Genomic DNA, 20,447 nt, shown 5'->3' with positions numbered 1-20,447 from the left:
ATTTGCATAATTAGTAACTTGGTGTAGACAGACAATATTTTATTTAGCACAACCTAAAGTAGAAATACATTTTAATTGGTTATGGAAAAAAGCAAAGCATTATTTAAATGTATTTACTGTTTTTTTTTTTTTATTATTATTTAAGATTCAAGGCGCTGTAATAGTGGCTTCTACTATGCAAGTCCTGCTGGGTTTCTCTGGATTAATTGGATTTCTGTTGCGGTTTCTTGGACCTCTGGCTATAACACCAACCATTACACTTATAGGACTTTCATTATTTGGTGAAGCAGGAAAGAAATGTGGTGTCCATTGGGGGATAGCTGCACTGTAAGTTGGCAAGATGTTAATATTTTGTATGCATCTACTTGTATTCACCATATGTTTTATAGTGAATACCAGGGTCGGACTGGGGGGTGCAGGGCCCACCGGGGCTCCCCTACCCCCCCAGGGGCCCCCCTAACCCCCCCCAGGGCCCCCACCTGATGTCCTCCCCGAGCGCGTATAAATTGAACGCATCAGGGGAGGAACAGAAAAATCCCGGTGGGCCACGGCACTAGTGGGCCCCGGCGGCCCAGTCCGACCTTTGCTCCCCCTACTGACTGTTCCTGCCCTGACGCGTTCAATTTATACACACTCGGGGCGGACATCGAGGCGGGGTTAGGGGGGCCCCTGGGGAGGGGTAGGGGACACGGCTGGCTGGGGCACCTGCAGGGCCCCTGGGGCGGGAGCCCCGGTGGGCCCTGCACCCCCCAGTCCGACCCTGGTATTCACTATAAAACATATAAGGGAAAGCCTTGTTTGTACACATCCTTCTCCATACCAATGCATTCTGATATATATTGACACTTTTTAAAATGATAGGGCTCAACTGCAAAGGGCTCAGCACAAATTCAAGACAAGAGCACTAATTATATTCTTATCCATAGTTGCTGTTGCTCAGAGCAAGCTGCTCTCTGTGTATTTTGCCTGACAGAACTCCCAGAGCACTAAAGCTTGTGAGCACTGTACTTAATGCCTGCATTTAGCAGGTTGCAAATTCAAGGTTCTGAAGTATCATCTTGTCTGAGCACAAAGAAATCCAAAATAAAATGGAGAATGCTTATGCACTTATATTGCATAAAACATATCACATTTAGAGGGGTGCTCCTTCAGATGGATGAAAAAAATCACCATAATAAAGACACACAACCTATCCCACAATATGGCATGTCACATAAAATATTTCAGATAACAGTAAACCCCACCTAAGCAATGCAGTAGATCAGAAATCATATTAAGAAATCAATTTCATGATGCCACAATGCAGTTCATCAATGAATGGATCCAAGACAGGACAGATAATAATGCATGCAGGGCAGACAGGCAGGGCACAAATATATAAAAGTTAATTAATTTAATTTAAAAGCTCATAAGTATGTGTATCTACAGTAGATTACATTTTGTAACAAATACCCTTAACTTTGAATTAACAGTTTGGTAATCATGTTTTATTACATTGTGTATATATCTTAAGATAAAAGAAAGATACACGTATTGTGTTGACACTGTTTGAAAAGATAAATATGTACTTACAGTACTTTTACAGGGCTGTTTTGGGTTGAAAAAGAAAACAGTCCATAAAGTGAAAGCCTTTCTCATCATATATATGTATTTCTCAAAAAAAGGGGGATGTTGCACTCTCTGCTAAATTTCAAACCATTAGGCAGGAGCACAATAAGGCCACAACCACAAAATTCATATAAACAGCAACAAGAGGTCCTCTGCACTCACCCATTATAAATATATATAGGATATTTAAGGAAGAGTAACACCAAAAAATTAAAATGTATCAAAGTAACAACTATTTTGTACTGCTGACCTGCACTATAAGGGTAAAGACTCACAGAGCTACTAGTAGCAGCTACTTGTCATGGCTACAAAAACAGACAATGCTGATGATTTACTGATAATTGTCTCTGCATGTGTTTTAGCAGAGGCAATTCTCCGTATTGTCTATGGCAGGGTATTTTCTGGAGTTTAGTAGCCATGAAAAAGCAGCTGCTACTAGTAGCTACTAGGGTGTCTCCACCCTAAAAAGTTGTGTGTTTGCTTCAGAAAAACTACTAAAGTTAAAATATAAACCATGCAGTGCAGCCATTCAAAAGGAGAAAAGGCACAGATTACCTAGCAGATAACAGATAAACCTGGCAGAAAACAATGCAGTTTATCTGTAATCTACTATGTAACCTGTGCCTATTCTCCTTTATTCCAGCTTAAATTGCTGCCCCATGGCTAAACAGCAGCTTGTTTATATAAACTAGAGTAAGGATTCTGAAAACACATCAGTTTTACCAGTACAGGATGACAGTACATTATTTTTAATTACTTTAAAACAACACTTTCCTTTTTTGGGGTTACTGTTCCTTTAAGACAAATAAATGCCCTCCCCTTTAAGCAAAACAGGTAATTGTTTGTCCATATATTGAAATATACTTCAAGCTGGCCAACTACGTCAAAGTCATCCCCGGTCTGGCCAGTCCTACACTCACATTTATCTGACTCAATAATGTAACCCCTGTTGTAAAATATATAGGAATATTATACGTCACAGAGGAGTTCCATGACCAAATAAAAGCAAGAGGCTGAAGGCCGAGTGCTTTTAAACAAGTCGTTAAACTCTTTGGTGACTTCTAATATCCTCATATTTTGCAAGAGGTTGTACATTATTTTTTAAAATACACACATCTGGCAGAAATGACATCACTAAGCACCGATTATAATGACATAATTAAGTTCAGTTTTTAAGGATATAATTTACAAGATATTCATAGCTCTTGTTTACAGTATAAAGAGCTAAGATATTTTAGTACCCTGAGATGAATACCGTCAGGTCCTAGACCTTTACTTTCATGTTAAGTAGAATTTTAATGGCATCCCATTTTCCCTCTGTGTTTAACCCTGTGAAAAGTGCTATCCCTGCACATGAGCACATGCTGTTGGGAAGCTGCCTATTGCTGATTGCCCATGTACACAAGCTCCTCTGATGTTCCTTAATTCTTACTGTGCATGTGTGAACTGAATTGAAACTGGATAATCTGAGGAATGATGTATGGTGATGGAACATGGAGGGGAAGAGGTCCAAAAACAGCCAACTCTTGGGTAAATCAGGGAGTTGACATGTCTGTGTACTTGTGGCCCACATGCCTATAATTCTAGTGCACAAGCGAATGATATATTTCTTTTATGCTTTTTGTGACCTCATTCATACTGCCATACTCCTGCTACTCCCTGAGAGAAATAAATCTACCACAAACTGTGTCTAACAAGCATACCCTATCTAACATTTACCATGCTGTATATTCACAGTATCTGTCTCAAAGCAGTCTTATTAAGCCACTCATTGTCTTGTCTGGAGGGACAAAGAGCTCAGTGTTATCTGTTTGTGGCCCAATATACATTCATCACACTGGGTCCATCTATCCTTCTATATATTTCCCTATAAACTCTGACTTGGCATATGTAGGGATCTCCAAATTTGGGCCCCTAGGTTGGTTACCCCCAGGATAGACCCCAAGGGTGGGTGATACTTAATAGTGCAACACTTTTGGGTGTGTTGGCACATAAATAGTTAATAGGGAATTAGCTTCCCTGCAGTTAAAGGTTATGGCCACAGGGTGGTACAGTAATATAAAAGGCTGTGCAGCCATGTGCAGCCAGGTCTTTCAGCCTGGGACCCCTCTTGGAGAAGAGGTTAACAACAGGTCAGAGTTAGACAGTGAGTAATTGTTTTAGACCGCTCTAGGAGTGGTAGGCAGGTTATCTAGCTGGGCAGCGTGGCCCCGACAGGAGAATTACTGGATTAAGATCCACCAGCACTCATAGCTGGAGTCAGGGAGTAAAGTGCTAAGTGTAGGAGATTTGCCTAATCCAGGGGTATCTAAGTGGAAGTACCGGGGTGAGGTCTGCTGAGGGGGTGTCCGCTTGGCGTGTAGTACCGGGAAGTGCCCTAGAGAGGGGCTTCTGGCGAGAAGTACCGGAGGGAACCCCCAAAGGGAATCATCTGGCGGGAGTACTGCTAATATCTCGTGGAGAGAGGGTCTCTTAAGGTAGAGGGAGTATACCCTGACTGTAACATTGCTCCTGTGTGTAACCTGCCTGTCTGATACATCTGTGACAATAAATAAGTTCCACTGGTTAAACATCCATCCAGTGTTCTGTCTCTGCATACACAGAGGATCCACCTGCCTGGTAAGCAACTACCCCAGGGAGGGGGCAAGGTACCAGGAGTGCTGGGAGTCCCCACACTGCAGTACAGTATCAAGTTCTCAGGAGGGGAGTTATAGTTCATTCTATCCCTATCCTGGGTGGAGGCACGCCAAAGTATAAAAATAGCTGTTCCCCAAAGTAAGCAGGGCTCAGGACTCCTGAAAGCGCCAAGTATAGTGATATATCAGCAGGTAGTGCCACAACTAATCATAAAGTGGGCTACACATATATTATCAACCTTTCACACTTATTGTAATTTTTATATTTGCAAGATTATTATTAAACCATGTTGTGTATCTACAGTTGTGCAAACTTAAAGGGGCAGTATACCACCTTTTTCAACATTAGTTTAATGAAATTATGTATGTTGTTTTTAGGAGCCATTGTCACATTTTGCTTCCCTGTCTTAGGGCTCTGGCACACGGGGAGATTAGTCGCCCGCGACAAATCTCCTGTGTCTCGGGCGACTAATGTCCCCCAAATGCCATCCCACCGGTGAAAATGTGTAAATCGCCGGTGGGATGGCATACATGGCGGCGCGATTTTTACATTTTCGCCGGCAATCGATGGCAATCCGGGGAGATTAGTCACCCGCGAACAGGGAGTTTTGTTGCGGGCGACTAATCTCCCCGTGTGCCAGAGCCCTTAAAAACACAATCAAAACAAATAACAAATCCACTGAGTAAACATATGTTTAATGCTTTGTTCCTTATCTCAAAGTGCAACTGGCTGTAACTGAGAGAAGTTAGCGGTTAATATAGAGGGCTTTGCAGTGGACTGCTGATATATTTGGATTGCACTTGAACAGGAAGTAGAATGTCACTTTACTTTCAGTTTCTGATTTTGCCTAATTTAATGCAAGATATAACAAAAACATATAATTTCTGATTACAACTGCTATAACAGTAAGTTGAATACACACTCTATTCATTTAACCAATGTCTAAGGAGGGTATACTGCCCCTTTAAATAAGGATCTGTACTTCCATTCAGTACTCTGCTGCCACAAACATGATGTGAGCTAAATAAGTGAACAAATTTTACAGTTCTAGGAATCTTGCCGTTGAACATTCAGCAAATCCTTTCATGGAAATATAACATCTTAAATTGCACAGAAAACAATAAAATTATTGTTTAATAGTTACTTATTAAATCCATATTGCCAACATGCTTAATCTGCCAATAGGAAGAGTATAGGGAGAAGTTTACTTAAGGCAAACTTTTCTTCAAATTCATTAGCATCAGTAACACAAACTGTGGTTTTTAAAAGGAATGTAAACCCCAAAAAATTAATAAATCTTGCTAGGTCAAATATACTCTAGCAACCAGGCAGTGGTTTAAATAAGAGATTGGAAGATGAATATGAGGTGGCCTTGATATAAAGAGAAGTAATAAAAGTAACAAGAACAGTAGTTGTAGCCTCACACAAGTCAATTAGGCCCTGGCAGTCCACGTACACAGAGGCCCAAACAGACCCCCACCAGCCCAAAACATAGTGTCTATGGCATTTTACGGCAGGCCTTCTGGCATTTGCCAGAATCCACAGATTGCCAGTTTGGGCCTGGCCTCACAGAACAGATTTTGGGCTTCTGGGGTCACAACCTAAATGCCAATATAAGCTGTCCACTAGACTCCTCCAGACAAAGTAGGCAGTTTATTGAGTCATGTATGGGAGCTTCCCAATGGCCTGCCCATTTGAAATCTGGCTAATCAGAAGCAGCAGATTTCCCTTCAGATTCACATCACGAGGGTGTGGGCTATCTGAACACTCCCCAAAGTAATACAGCAAGAGGAATGGAGGGAAATGCCATTATTTTCACTCCCAGTTGTTCTTAAACTAGTAGTATACACATTTTGGGGTCGTCCAGTTAATTAAAATGAATTGTGTTGATTTGGTATAAGGTTCAAAATACGTGCACATCCCACATCAATGATTTTTTACAAAAAGTATGTTCTTCTCTTTGCAGAACCATTGCATTGATTGTGATCTTCTCACAGTATCTTGTAAACATAGAATGTCCAATAATACGCTACAGTAAAGGAAAATGGAATTTTACCAAATATCCCATTTTCAAACTGATTCCGGTAAGCAAGAATATAATATATTTTAAAGCTAGCCATACAAAGGTAAGATATGAACAACTAATGTGGCAGACAATTGCACCTTCTATGGCAAAAAATTAAATCCTCAAATTTGTTTGAATCTTATATTCATTTGTCAGGATATGAATTCTGGTCACCTGCTGACTGTCTGGACTTATATACAGGGCCCAAAGCTGAATGGCTGCATCAGTTTAATTTGGCTAATGGCAAATAATTGTCCCTCATTGCTTCTGTTGTCTTCCAAATACAACAATATACAGCAATTGCTCACATGAAAGTCCCAAGTGCCTCAAGATTTCATTTTAGTTTCTATCAAATACAAGTGATCCCCAACCAGTGGTGTTGTTCATCACCCCATTTGATGTTGCTCCCAATGGCCTCAAAGTAGGTGCCCATTTTTACATTTCTGGCTTGGAGGCAAGTTTTAGAAGTACAGAGACACAGTGTTACTCTGTTACTTGTATGCTGTGCCCTGGGGAGCTGCCCCTGGCTGGACCACTAAAATACAGCTCTGATAATATTGCTATCAAAGAATCTGCGGTTTCTGATTTTTGATGCTGATAATTATATATAAATTTAGAAAATGTTAGTATCAGCCAGAGTACAATGACTTGGTTTTCAGTGAAACCCTAAATGAAAATCTTTTCTCTTTATGCCAAGGTATTGTTGGGAATGTGCCTTTCTTGGCTGATCTGTTACCTTTTGACACACTTTAATGTATTTCCAAGTAACCAGACAAGTTATGGCTATGCTGCACGAACTGATCTTGATATTGATGCAATAACCAATGCTCCTTGGTTTCACGTGCCATATCCAGGTATGTTGTTCATTTATTTTACCAGATGGCTTGATTATTCAAAAGTGACATTTAGGAATTATCTTTTAATGTTAAAGGTGGTACATTGTTGATGCCATTTACAAGTTGCAGAAAGTAGAATGAAAACTTGAACATAAAGGTGGTTGAGCAGGAAATAATTCATGAGCAGGGTAAATAAGAATATAAAGCAAGTGTGGGAGAAAGAACATAAAACTGGGCAAAGGAAATGCAGAAATAAAAGAGATGATTTTCTGTTTGCTGAGGAAAAGAGAAGAACAAAAAAAAACAGGGAAATGACAATAATTCTCAGGGAGGAGAAGCAGAAAAGGAACCTAGGGGAGATACGAGAAAAATCTGAACAACATTCAGGATAAAAAGGTTAAAGTTAAACAAAAGCAAAAGTTAGAGACCAAATCTGGGGAACAGAACCGAAGAAGGGAGGAGTAGAAAAAATTTGAGGAGAAGAAGAAATGGATGAAGGAGAGCAGACTGGATAACAGAGGGGAAAAAGGGAGAGAAGAAGGTGAAAGGGGAAAGGATTGACCATTTACAAGATTAACCAATTGTTATTGTCGGTCAGCTATATACTTAGAGCACAATGTTAAGTATAAATATATAGCCACAATTACTTAAAGCAAGTCTGTAGGCTCCTAGCATTGATAGGCACATTGCAGCACTTTTCATCAGAGCAGGTTGGGATGTGTCCATTCATGCATAATCATCAGACAGCGGTTTTAATACACGCCCACACTTTTTCAATTCTGGTGTAGCATCCTCAATGACCTTTATGTGAGCACTGGAATAATTATATAAGTAAGTAAGGCAATGGGTCTGGGAAGGAAGTAGCCCATGTCTGGGATAGTTTAGATCCCTGAAGTTGGTTATAGGGGTCTATTCCTTAGGTATTTTCGGTATTTTCTGTTTTTTAAATTCTCATTCATGTTTTACAAGCAGAATTCAAAAAACCTGGATGACATGGTTGCCATATGTGCAAACTAAAGCTTCTAAAAAAACTTGTAATCTGTAAGATACAGTTGTCAATTTGAGGTACCCCGGACTGCCCATGTAACATGAGTTTATTAACACTATATCAATATATATTACTCACTCTTTCCCTGTATAATTGAACATATGGTATGCCTTAAAGGAGAAGGAAAGGTAAAAACTAAGAAAGCTTTATCAGAAAGGTCTATGTCAGGGGTGGACAAACTTTATGACTCAGGGGCCACATTGACTTACAGACAGGCCCGGGCCAGCATACCGCTGTTTCCGCTCATCAGTCCCCAGATGCTGCGGAGTCGGCGGGCCAGATTAAAAAGACCAACAGGCCATAGTTTGCCCACCCCTGGTCTATGTAAATACAGCCATAAGCACTCACAGTAATGCTGCGCTCTATTAAGAGAAACACAGGCTTTCTTGTCTCCTTTTTTTGTAAACATGTTCTTCGGGTAGCTGACTTCTTCACTCAGAAAAATCCTTCATTCCTGGGGCCAGAGTCTGGACAGTTCTCTGCCCTCTCCTGCTTCCGCCTCCCATGAGAATTCATAAATCTTACTCCTCCCCACCCTTAGGAATGTGTAATCTGAGCTATAAGGGCTAAGCTGCAAGCAAAAAGCTATGAAGAGCAAGCTAAAATGGCAGCTTGCTATCTTAAACAAACAGAGAAAGATTCTAGGGCTCTTAACTCAGGTATGGTAATGCTTTCTGCAGAATAAATATAGTGTTCTAGGTGGCACTAATGTGGGTAATCTATTGGCAGTAAAATGGCAAAATGACTTTCCTTCTCCTTTAAATTCCCTCATTCACCACCGTGTTCTTTGTCCCCTTGCTCTTTCCTTCTCAACACCTGAAAAATTAATAAATAAATAATGTTCAAAAACTCTAAGGGGCAGATTTATCAAAGTGTGAAATTATTGCTCACCACAGAAAAATTCCACCATTCTCTCTGTTTAATCCTAAGGGATTTTCCATGAGAATGAATAGTGAGTGGGTGACCTTTTTTGTGATGCAAACTTTCAACTTTGCTAATTTTGCTCCTATTAAGAATATTACTGTGACTATCAGTGACTATAATTTCACTCCTTTCAATACACCCATCCGACCCACTTCCTGGTGCCCCAGTCCAACCATGGATTTTTTACTGACATGCCAGCTATTTACTCTTTTGGTGAAGATTCAGTTTCTATATTCAGTTTATATATATATATGCACCATTGCCTTTTTGTTTTGGGTGAGTGCACCGCATATATCTATATCTATATCTCTCTCTCTTAATGTTTACCATCCAACACTCCATTGGTTTTTCAATTTTTAGAGGTTTTTCAGTGCCATGATACCACTCATACTTACAGGTAAATATTAATGCTGATTTCTCACTGAACAAACAGTTTTTAAATCAAGCCCCCCAAACCCATAGGCGATAAAACAATATTATTAAGCACAAGTGAGTCAGTGCGAGTCACAATGAATATACTGCATGCTATATGACTCATAATGCTATCACTGCTTCATTTTTATTTTAAGTGGCATTTGTTTTGTTTGTGTATCATGGTCATCCCCTTGGGGTTTTCCTCCTATTGCTTCCATTCCAATACTTTGACACATATTTGTCAAAATGTGAGGATTAAGGCTTACCACAAAAATATATATATACTTTTTATTCATTTTATAGAACCATATTTATCAAACCTTCACCACTGATAAATATGTTTATAAAAATCCTATAGGAATGAATAGAATGTGGGTACATTTTCTGTGGTGAGCTCTTATCTCACATTTTGATAAATCTGTCTCTTGATTTTTAGGTCAGAGCTAGTGATAGTGAGTGCGGTTGTGCCAGAAACAGACACGGGAGACAAAATAAGATGTGGGCGACAAAAAAGACACGGGCAACAAAAAGGTTGCGATAAACGCGTTTTGCAGATTTTTCACCATTTCCTAATTTTGTTGTTTTGTGAATTTTACGGCAAAGTGAAACGGGACAGATTCGGTCTTCTTGTGTGGGTCAGAGCATAGGTTTATAGGGTAGATGATTTCCTTAAATTAAACAGACAGGAATAATGCATTATACATGTCTTCACACTATGGGGCAGATTTATGAAAATGTGAGTTTAGAGCTTAATAAACAAAAACTCATAAACGTTCTATTCATTCCTATGGGACTTTTAGAAGCATATTTAACAATGGGCGAAAGTTAGAACTCACAATTTAATAAATACGTTTCTTAAAATCTGATTAGAAATGAATAGAACCTGGGTAAGTTTTTATTTATTACTCTCTAAACTCACATTTTCATAAACCCGCCCCCAAATCTTTGTCTATATTGAGATGGTGATTGGTATGATTGGCTGTTTATGTGTGATAGGAAGTCTTAGATCACTGGCACAGCTGAGGGCGGAGGAGGAACAAATAATGTCAAGGTACCAATTTACTAATTTCAGATAGTGTTGTAATTCCTCCATCTGTGTAACCTGATTTCATTAATGTTCCTTGAACAATAAATATGCTGAAACTACCAGTACTTGCTTACTAATATTTGCCTCATTTGGAGATGTTCAAACTTTTTTTTTTTAAAAGTTAACTTTTTTACAAATACAAACTTTGTACAAATTCTTATGCACAGTATGTTAAATATAGCTAGATTTGATGTCTTTATTTCTCTGTTGCTGTGACTTGACCTGAATTGGCTGTGTTCCCTTTTGTCTAACTGCTATATTTACTGACAACTGTTTTCCCAATTTGACAAAATGAATCACTGCATTCAGTGAATAAACAGGACCCAGTGTGATACATGACAACATAATAAATCAAAAACACACCATTTAATGATGTCATTTCCAGAGAACCAGGACATTTAAATGGTATTGTTTCTCAAAGGGAAGGGTAAACATTTTATAAATCACACCCTGAATTTCCAATTCCACCTGTTTTTAAAAATCCTATTATTATTATTAGTAGTAGTAGTAGTACATTTGGTATTTACAAGTGTGTTCCCTAATGCAACCAAACACCTTATTATACCCACCCTCTAGGGGAATGTATAGGCAATTTGAAAACCAAACTACATAACACCTAGACTTATGATGCTCTGCCACTCAGCAAACAGCTCTATTTTTAATACACGCCCTTTTCTGTGGGGCAGCACAAACACACTATTAATAAAATAAACAATTTAAATGTTTTTTGTCCAATGAACTAGGCAATCATTAAAAAACAAACAGAATTTAATCATTGTTATCCATCACCACCTTTGGTACCCACTGTTTTTCTAATGAGACACTGTTTTTGTATAACATGGTATTCTGTATACCACAGTCCATTTGTAAACATAAAATAAAATGCATGCCCTGCTCATGTGCCAACTTTTGATGTTTACTTTTTATGGTCCTGGTCAGACTTTTTTTTTTTTAAAAAACAAACATGCATCTGCAGAATGGGTAATCCTCTGCTGGCTTGTGTTTTGGTAAAGGGAATGCTCCTGCTTCAGTGGAAGATCTGTGGGATCATCATACAATACTGACATAGCTGGGAAAAAGGCACTTTGGACACTTTAGAAGGAGGCGTTTTTGCTCATTTTTTTCTCGAAGACACATCTCCGGTTCCAAGTTGTAGATTGTGTAGCTGATCATGAATTTGGTTGTAGCCCACCTGAAGTTCTCTAAAGGCTTAAGTGAGAGAAGAAAGTTGCTGGGTCAGCAGATTTAGTGTTGATGATTCTCCAGCCTGATCCATTTTTTGGGCTAGGTTATACTGTCCAGTGGTGTAACTACCAGGGAAGCAGTGGGTGTGACTGCACCCGGCCTGTGGTCCCCTAATTAAGCCACTGATACTGTCAGGACTCACCTAGAGGATCAGCAGAGAGAGAGACTCACAAGCTCCTCACACTACACAAAGCTTGCCTGAGATTGTGACAGGAAGCTGCAGAAGTGGAGTATCCAGTGGCCAAACAGGGAACCAAATTATTCAGTTTTAAACCATGCATCTTGAATGTCTCCTAGCTTGCATGCTACTGTTGCCCACTGATTGACTGAATCTATAGGAGTTTCCTGTATATGAGCTTTTATGGCGAGGAAGGATGATAGTAAACATTCTAGACAGCAATGCCTTTGAACTTTGAAGAATACCATGGCTAGTCAGAAAAAAAAAACAAATGGACCCAAGCCGGAACTTAGAAGAAGCGCAGATGTAAAAACTGGAATTATCTTATTTGGACATATTCAATTATAGGTTCTATGGGTTAGGGACCCCCTTGTTTCCTCCCCATCTGTACTTTTCAACATTGTAGTATTGTACAGTGTTGCATACCCCAATAGCACTCTATAAATAAAGACATACATGTATACAAATGAGAGTGAGACGCTCACTAAGTCCATAAATGTCAAGACCTAGAGTAATGTAACATAGCACAGAGAATGACTTCACATGATATGAAATGGGACATCATAATGCATTTAGATAAATACTCTCTCCATTTTATGACTTTTACTAATGAAATAAAAGACGTGTGTCATTTGGTCTGGCACTTTTTTAGGCACCCCTCCAGTGACTGCAATAGCTAACCATGAACCCTGGGCCAGTGGTCTATATTACTGAAAAATGCACTGATATATATATATATATATATATATATATATATATATATATATATAGATAGATATGTGTGTGTACAGTGATGTATTAGCTTTAATACATATGGCAAATTGAATTTAAGAAATTATATTGATTTGCCATGTCCAACGATTCCTGGAAACCATTGTTTGAACTATTTGACAAGAAATTATTGTGTGAAGGGAGAATACGTCAAAGGGCTATATATGGTTTCTAAGTAAAGCCATGTGGATGCTGATATTTGATGTACAATCAAGGTATGGTGAGTACATATAATATTGTGAGAAAAACATCTGTGTCACATGAGTTGCAACTGGGAAAATCAGTACTTTAGTAGTTAAGCTTTGATATGAACTGTGCTGACAAAGGGTAAACCTTACATTTCATTAGGTCTCTGGATTTTCATGTTTTTACAAAATAATTAAGTATACATTTCTACTAAGTGGGGATGTATTTAATATATCTTTAAATCTGTGACGCACTTCTTAGTGGTGGCTATAGACTGGGTTTGGGCACAGGATTTTGTTTTATAGAGGGGACTTGGTTGGCTGTGCATGAGGAGAGTTTTCTAATAGTGATGAGCGAATCTGTCCCGTTTCGCTTTGCCATAAAATGCGAGAAACGGCAAGAAAATTAACGAAACGGCGAAAAATTAGAGAAATGCATTTGTCGCGCAAATTTTTTTTGTCACCTGCGTCTTTTTTGGTCGCCCGCGTTTTTTTTTGTCACCTGCGCTTTTTGACATGACCATGACCAATTTTGACGCTACCGCACCCAATTTGACGTACAGCGAAATTTTTTAACATGCAGCGAAATTTTCACTTAAGTTTCGTGAAACAGTTCGCCAATGCGTAATGCAGAAATTCGCTGCGAATCCATGCCTGGCGAAAAAATTCGCTCATCACTATTTTCTAACTTATGTGTAAATTTACATTTAGAGGGAGATATGCCATGTACCTTACTCCCCCAATGCAAACTGAAGACCAAAGTTCGAAATTGATGGATATGTCTTTTTTTAAAATTGTGTACAATGTAACCCGCATTACGGATGTTTATAGGGCTCATTTAAGTCTGCTCCTGCACCTTTTCCCACAGTGAGTTGTGTGTTAAAGGTATAAGTATGGGACCTGCTATCCAGAATGCTCGGGACCTGGGGCTTTTCAGATAGTGGGGCTTTCCCTATTTGGATTTAAACATCAAATAAACCCAATAGGAGTGTTTTGCTTCCAATAAGGATTAATTATATCTTAGTTGGGATCGAGTACAAAGTACTGTTTTATCATTACAGAGAAAAATAATAAAAAACATGAATTATTTGATTAAAATGGAGTCTCTGGGAAGTGGCCTTTCTGTAATTTAGAACTTTTGTATAATGGGTTTCTGGATAATGGATCCCATACCTGTACTTGCATCAAAATGCACTCCTTGCACTTCATATATTTGTGAGTAATTGTTCTATCTTGTTAAACAAATAGAAATGCTTTGGGATTTAATAATATCTATCCCAGGCTCCAATTCTGGAGTGAAAAATTGTTTATAGCTTTAAATTTGAACTAGGATATACAATTGCTACTCTGCTATTGTGAAAAATAAAAAATTTACCGAAATGGAAATCAAAATGGGAGCTCTGATGATCCACCAGAAAGGGGATTCAATTGTGTCCCAACACCCAGAATCATCAAAATGGATCCTGGTGACTGTCCAAGCTGTGATAAATACCGTAGGCTACCATGAGCTCTAACACCTTTCTGAAATGATGTTTTTCACTGACCAGTCATCCTGCATAGTCTTTGGTAAATATGTCAGTTCATTAAAACCTTTTGCTGATTATCAGGAATAGCTGAATTGCTGTTAATCCTTCTGGGCTTCTCAGTTTAATATTCTATACATCCTCTCTTTATCTATTTTTTTATTATTTCCACATATGTGCTGCTAGCCACCAATATCACCCAAACACCTCTGTAATAATCAAAATTTAAACCAATTAAACCAACCAATGTAAACCAACACAATAGGGACAATTATGTTAAATCAGAGGCTGCAATTTCTTGCAATACTAAGTGCAATGTAATAGGTATGCCAAAATGCCACAGTGCTTTATTTACAAAAAATAGATTTATAGATATGGTGATGGTTCTCTGGGGTTCTGACAGGCTCTGGAGGTCTGGCTAAGGTGCCATATCTAATAATGTTGTGTGTAGGACCCATTCTAGTACCTTTTATTGAAGAAAAGAACACTTTATTGCCAAATTTGCCTTGTTTATTAAGGGAAAAGTAGCAGGACTAAGGGGCACATTTACTAATCCACGAATCCGAATCACGAATGGGAAAAAAATCGGATTGGAAACGAAAATTTCTGAAGATCGCAAATATCACGAAAATGCTTACGAAAAAATCGTATTAGTCACGAAAATATCGTATTGGCGATCCGAAAGTCATGAAATTTTTGTACCGAACAATTGTAAACAGTGGTAAAACCTTTCCGATTTTTTCGTGCAACCGTCCGAAAAAGTCGTGCGGCGTACGAAAAAGTCGTCCGGACGCCCGAAAAAATCGGCGAAAATATGCTCGGAGCGTTCGCATGAACGCTCGAGCATTCGTGCCTTTGTAAATGTGCCCCTAATTCTCCAAAACATTACTGTTTTGGCACGACAATGATAAATTATTATTTATTATCTATTTTTGCTGCCTTCATATGGCCTTGGTTTACAAGGGGACCATTCCAAATTTTTTATCGCAATATGTTTATCGGCCCCACTGGAACCACTTAAGTTAAAGTGGGGCAGGTTAAAGATTAATGGCAGACAATGAGTCAGAAATCATTTGTGGTGAAGGAGAGTATATTGATTTTGCATTAAATGTATTAGATGCATACATATGAGGGCAATATTTATTATATTTACTTTTACTCTTTTCAATATTTTAAAATGATCTGAGGCTGGGAACTTGCATCCAGACATTTAGCCTTAGACAGTACTTCAAGGAGTCTAGCATTTAAACTTCTGTTAATTGTGTAAAGTATATGGTATTGTATGCTTCTCTTGAGCTGAATGCCCCCAAAGCTGGACTCTTCTTCTATGTTTAGAATGTTGGCTAAACTTGCTAGTAACCAAATTCCAACCAAATGTGCATATTTCTATAGATGACCTAAAATCAAGTATCTTGCCTAAATCAACCTTCCTTTTAGTGAGATTTAAATAACCAATATTGCACACTTTGTTATGGAACTGAAACAAAGTCATTGGTTATATCCGGTTATATTTTTACTCATCTCTTGCATGCAATGTTAGTATGAAATAATACAAATGAAGAACTGAGAATATTGTCCACATGGCTCACATGGTTATTTTAACAATGCTATTAAATAAAAAGAGTCATGGTAAAAAAAAATTTTAAGACACCAACCATATTGTATTTATCTAACAGAAAACTAAGGAATGTTTTATGAAAGTATCTACAGTGAAATTGACTATAAAATCAGCAATAAAGCTATGGAATGTGAATCTGTTTAACACAGTTGCAGTGAGAACAATATGAACAGATACATAAATGTTTCTTAAAAAAGAACATTTGTTTACGTGTGTTTGTCTAACAAGATTTACAAATTACACACCTTGTGATTCTTTACTCAGCAATGACAAACAGTAAATGCTATTGAGCCATATACCGTGACAAACCTTTTATAGAGATTTCTGTTGTGCGTGCTGGATCTGTGAAGTAACATTAGTGAGTATACTGTCATTCTGAAGGAAACATATAAAGCAGGAATCTCAACCTTGCACTGTATCCACTTAACTTGGGTATTGATAAAGAGCACAGGCCAAAAACTATGGTATGAGTACTCTTTAAAGCAGTGATCCCCAACCAGTGGCTCGGGAGCAACATGTTGCTCACCAACCCCTTTGATGTTGCTCCCAGTGGCCTCAAAGCAGGTGCTTGTTTTTTAATTCCTGGCTTGGAGGCAAGTTTTGGTTGCATAAAATTCAGGTGTACTGTTAAACTGAGTCTCCTGTAGGCTGCCAGTCCACATAAGGCTTACCAATAGTCAATCACAGCCCATGATTGGCACCCCCAGGAACTTTTTATGTCTATGTTGCTCTTCAACATTTTGCACATATGAATGTTGCTCAGGGGTAAAAAAGGTTGGTAGACCCTAGAGCAGGGGTCCCCAACCTTTCTTACATCTGAGCCACAGTCAAATGTAAAAAGACTTGGAGAGCAACACAAGCATCATAAAAGTTCATGGAGGTGCCAAATAAGGGCTAAGATTGGCTATTAGGCAGCCTCTATGCACACTATCAGCTTACAGGGGCTTTATTTGGTAATAAATCTTGTTTTTATTTAACCAAACTTGCCATCAAGCCAGGAATACAAAAATAGCTACCTGATTTGGGGGCACTGAGAGCAACATCCAAGGGGTTGGGGAGCAACATGTTGCTCACGAACCACTGGTTAGGGATCACTGCCCTAGAGTCTACCTTTCCTCAGACCAACAGAGTCCATGTTAGGAGCTATTGTTTGGCTACAGTTGTGCTGGAATCACGACATCACAGCTGGTTGACTTCTTATCAAGTATGATTATGCTCTCTTCTTGCCCATTGTTGCAAATAAGTAGCTTGAATCACATATTGGTGCACAGTTTTTCTCAGAATTCCATGCTCAGCATCAAAATTATATTTATAATATATATTTATATTGCATTAATATATGCATTTGGAACAAGAGGCAGGATGGGAGCAGCACCAAGTTTAACTATACTGAAGTTCAAGGAGCTGCTATGGACACATGTAGCTTAAAATGAAATGGATCAGATTTGTGCCTGTGTGGTTGCACTAGTAAGTGAGCTTGTGGTGAGGAGATAAGGAGATATTCAGTTTCAGAAGAGGTCAATCTGAAGTGCAGACATTAGTTACTTGTTGCATCATATCGAAATGTGATATAATTACTTTCCTTCAGGCATTTTAATTATCTTTTTATAATTATATACTAAAATACTTCCTTAAAGTGATTCTGTAGTAATGAATTTATTGATTCATGCAGGTCAGTGGGGTTGGCCCACAGTGAGCTTGTCCTCAGTACTTGGAATGCTAGCAGGTGTTTTGGCCTCGACAGTAGAATCAATTGGAGATTACTACACTTGTTCAAGGTTATCTGGAGCCCCGTTGCCTCCAACCCATGCAATAAACCGTGGGATCGGAATAGAAGGAATTGGATGTATACTGGCTGGACTTTGGGGAACAGGAAATGGGACAACATCTTATAGTCAGAATATTGCTGCTTTGGGAATTACAAAGGTACTGTATGTTCTTAGAATTACACAACCATGTCTTGCTGTAAAACATTTTGCCTGCCCCAGCCCTCATACAAAAATTAGACCTTTTTCAAAGAACAAAAATACTGTGGGGACAACCAACAAACCTGCATGTAGGAATTAGAGGGGATGGTATCAGAAAATAATATTGAGTTAAGCAAGGTGGTAGTGTCACATGTATCAATGTAACACAGAGAAGGCCCCTGAAACAAATTATGAATAATTGGCTATGGGCCAAGAATTATGCCCCAGAACCAATCAAACTTCATTTTGCTGTCAGTTTGCAAGTCTTGTGTTTTACAAGCTATTTTTGAAAGAGGTGTTTGTCTAGATTCCATCACTCACATATATTAGGACTTGTGCATCTGTGACTGGTAAACAAAACAAAGAAAAAAGTTTAACCTTGTATCCATAAAGGAATCACAGTCTCTATAATAGGAATTGCTCTATTATTTTCATTTATCCAATATATATTTCTTTTGTTGCTACTAAACAGATATGTTTTCTTATTTTTAGGTGGGGAGTCGCTTAGTCATGCAAACTGCTGGAATTCTTTTACTCATCTTAGGGGTCTTTGGAAAGTTTGGAGCAATTTTTATCACCATTCCAGAACCTGTAATTGGAGGAATGTTTATGGTCATGTTTGGCATGATTGCAGCAGTAGGCATTTCAAATCTCCAGGTACTGGATTTTTTTTAAATATATTTATACTTTAAATGCATATTTTTTTATTTTTATAGTTGTACAAAGAATATTAACTCTCAAGAACCCAATGGTAGTTCAAAATGTGTAAACAATGTATACTGATATATTTATTTCTGAACAAAAAAAGCGAAATATTTGAAAATGGCATGTTATTGGTATCATAATTATTAGATTATGACACCAACATGGGTTTGAGTGAAATCAAGAAAATTTAATAGAGAAATAAGATTTAGACCCTCTGGAAGCTAAACAAGAACGCTCCCAGAATAGTTCATGAGTGATCCTGACATCAAATTCGCATTAATGTGTGCTTTATTTCCGTATAGTTGCACTTGGTGCTGCTCATTCTTGCATTCTATTCCATCTAACCAGGCTCTAGGGATCACCTTAGCACCCTGCATTAAAAGGTACAGCACACTTCTACTATTTTTAATATTTAGTGCAATTGCACCAATATCTGGCCAGTGCTACACAGGCCGAGAATCAGCCCCTATGATGTCATCAGCCTTTCTCTGTGCCTACACCTGTCATTGTGCTAGCCCTGCCGCAGGCACATGGAGTAGATTTTAGCACCAAAATGCCTTTTAGTGCTGAAATCCGCTCTATGTACCTTCCACAGGCTGACACAGTGGTTTCAGGTGAAGGCATAAGATGAAGCTGATGCCAGAGTAGGGGATGATTTTCAGCCTGCATTTATCTGCAGGCCAAAAACCAGCCCAGTCTCGCATTAGCCTAAGGGATTGTGCAAACATAACTAACTTGCTATATGAGATGCTTGTGAGAAGTTGAATAAAAGATGTTCCTGTGATAGGCTGGAAATACAAGATTTAATTCATATGGAAGATATTTGTTTGGAGTTCCATTTACTGTTTTATTTTAAAACAACCAATAACTATTGGCTCTACTAAGGCCGGTAGTGCTGGGAGATTGCCGCCTCTCATGGATTTGTTTCAAAGGTTTTACTTTGGCTGCAGTGAGCAATAAGAAAAGATAGTCTATCAACTTCAACTCCAATGGGACTCCTGGATTTCCTGGTCTGCCTTAGCAGATATAGGGATTCTCCAATTACCTTTTACGTTTCCTCTAGCTAGCTGTGGGAATTAGTGGTTAGCATATTACTTCAATAAATATAACAAAGTGATAGTTGATATATGCAAAAATCCAATGAAACTGAGTACACTGCAGTGTCTGTTTCATTTATAGATTTTGCCATGCACACATGTGCTAGCACTAATAAAATCAGATATATGGGATTTTTGTAAGTATCTGAACTGACCATGTCACCAGTCAGATCAAAATGTATACCAACTAACCTGACTATAAACATTTAGGCAGAAACCAAGTAGGACATCTGCCATTATTCCAAAATGCTTATTGACATTCTACAAATCCGTGTTTCAGTAAAAATTAATAAACATTTGATGTGTATCTGGACAAAAACTCATTCTTGGGTGACTATATGACTGCACCATAAAAGAGAATGACTTTTTTTTTTGCTTTGACAGCGTTTCATGGCAAGTACAAAACTTATTGTAAAATAATTAAGTGGCTATTCTGGATGATTTCAAATACAATACACAAAGGGCTCTGCATTGGAAACATAGCAACATATAAAAGGATGCCTGTTTCTAAGAGAAATTAAATTGACTAGAAAGAAGAG

General features: G+C 38.4%; 1 protein-coding gene across 2 annotated transcripts in view; it reads left to right on the top strand.

Annotated features, from left to right (window-relative positions):
* The window catches only part of LOC100486632 (solute carrier family 23 member 2), a 69,613-nt gene that overhangs the window by 33,601 nt on the left and 15,565 nt on the right, over positions 1-20,447 (top strand). For both annotated transcript variants that reach the window (XM_002937067.3, XM_031898907.1), the window contains exons 5-9: positions 146-327; positions 6,212-6,329; positions 7,008-7,164; positions 17,812-18,065; positions 18,599-18,763. In XM_002937067.3, the coding sequence (XP_002937113.2) occupies positions 146-327; positions 6,212-6,329; positions 7,008-7,164; positions 17,812-18,065; positions 18,599-18,763 (876 nt within the window). The remainder of the gene's footprint in view (positions 1-145; positions 328-6,211; positions 6,330-7,007; positions 7,165-17,811; positions 18,066-18,598; positions 18,764-20,447) is intronic.

The sequence above is a fragment of the Xenopus tropicalis genome, chromosome 3 (assembly GCF_000004195.4).
Source record: "Xenopus tropicalis strain Nigerian chromosome 3, UCB_Xtro_10.0, whole genome shotgun sequence".
Lineage (NCBI taxonomy): Eukaryota > Metazoa > Chordata > Amphibia > Anura > Pipidae > Xenopus > Xenopus tropicalis.
This window is presented reverse-complemented; position numbering and strand designations above follow the sequence as displayed.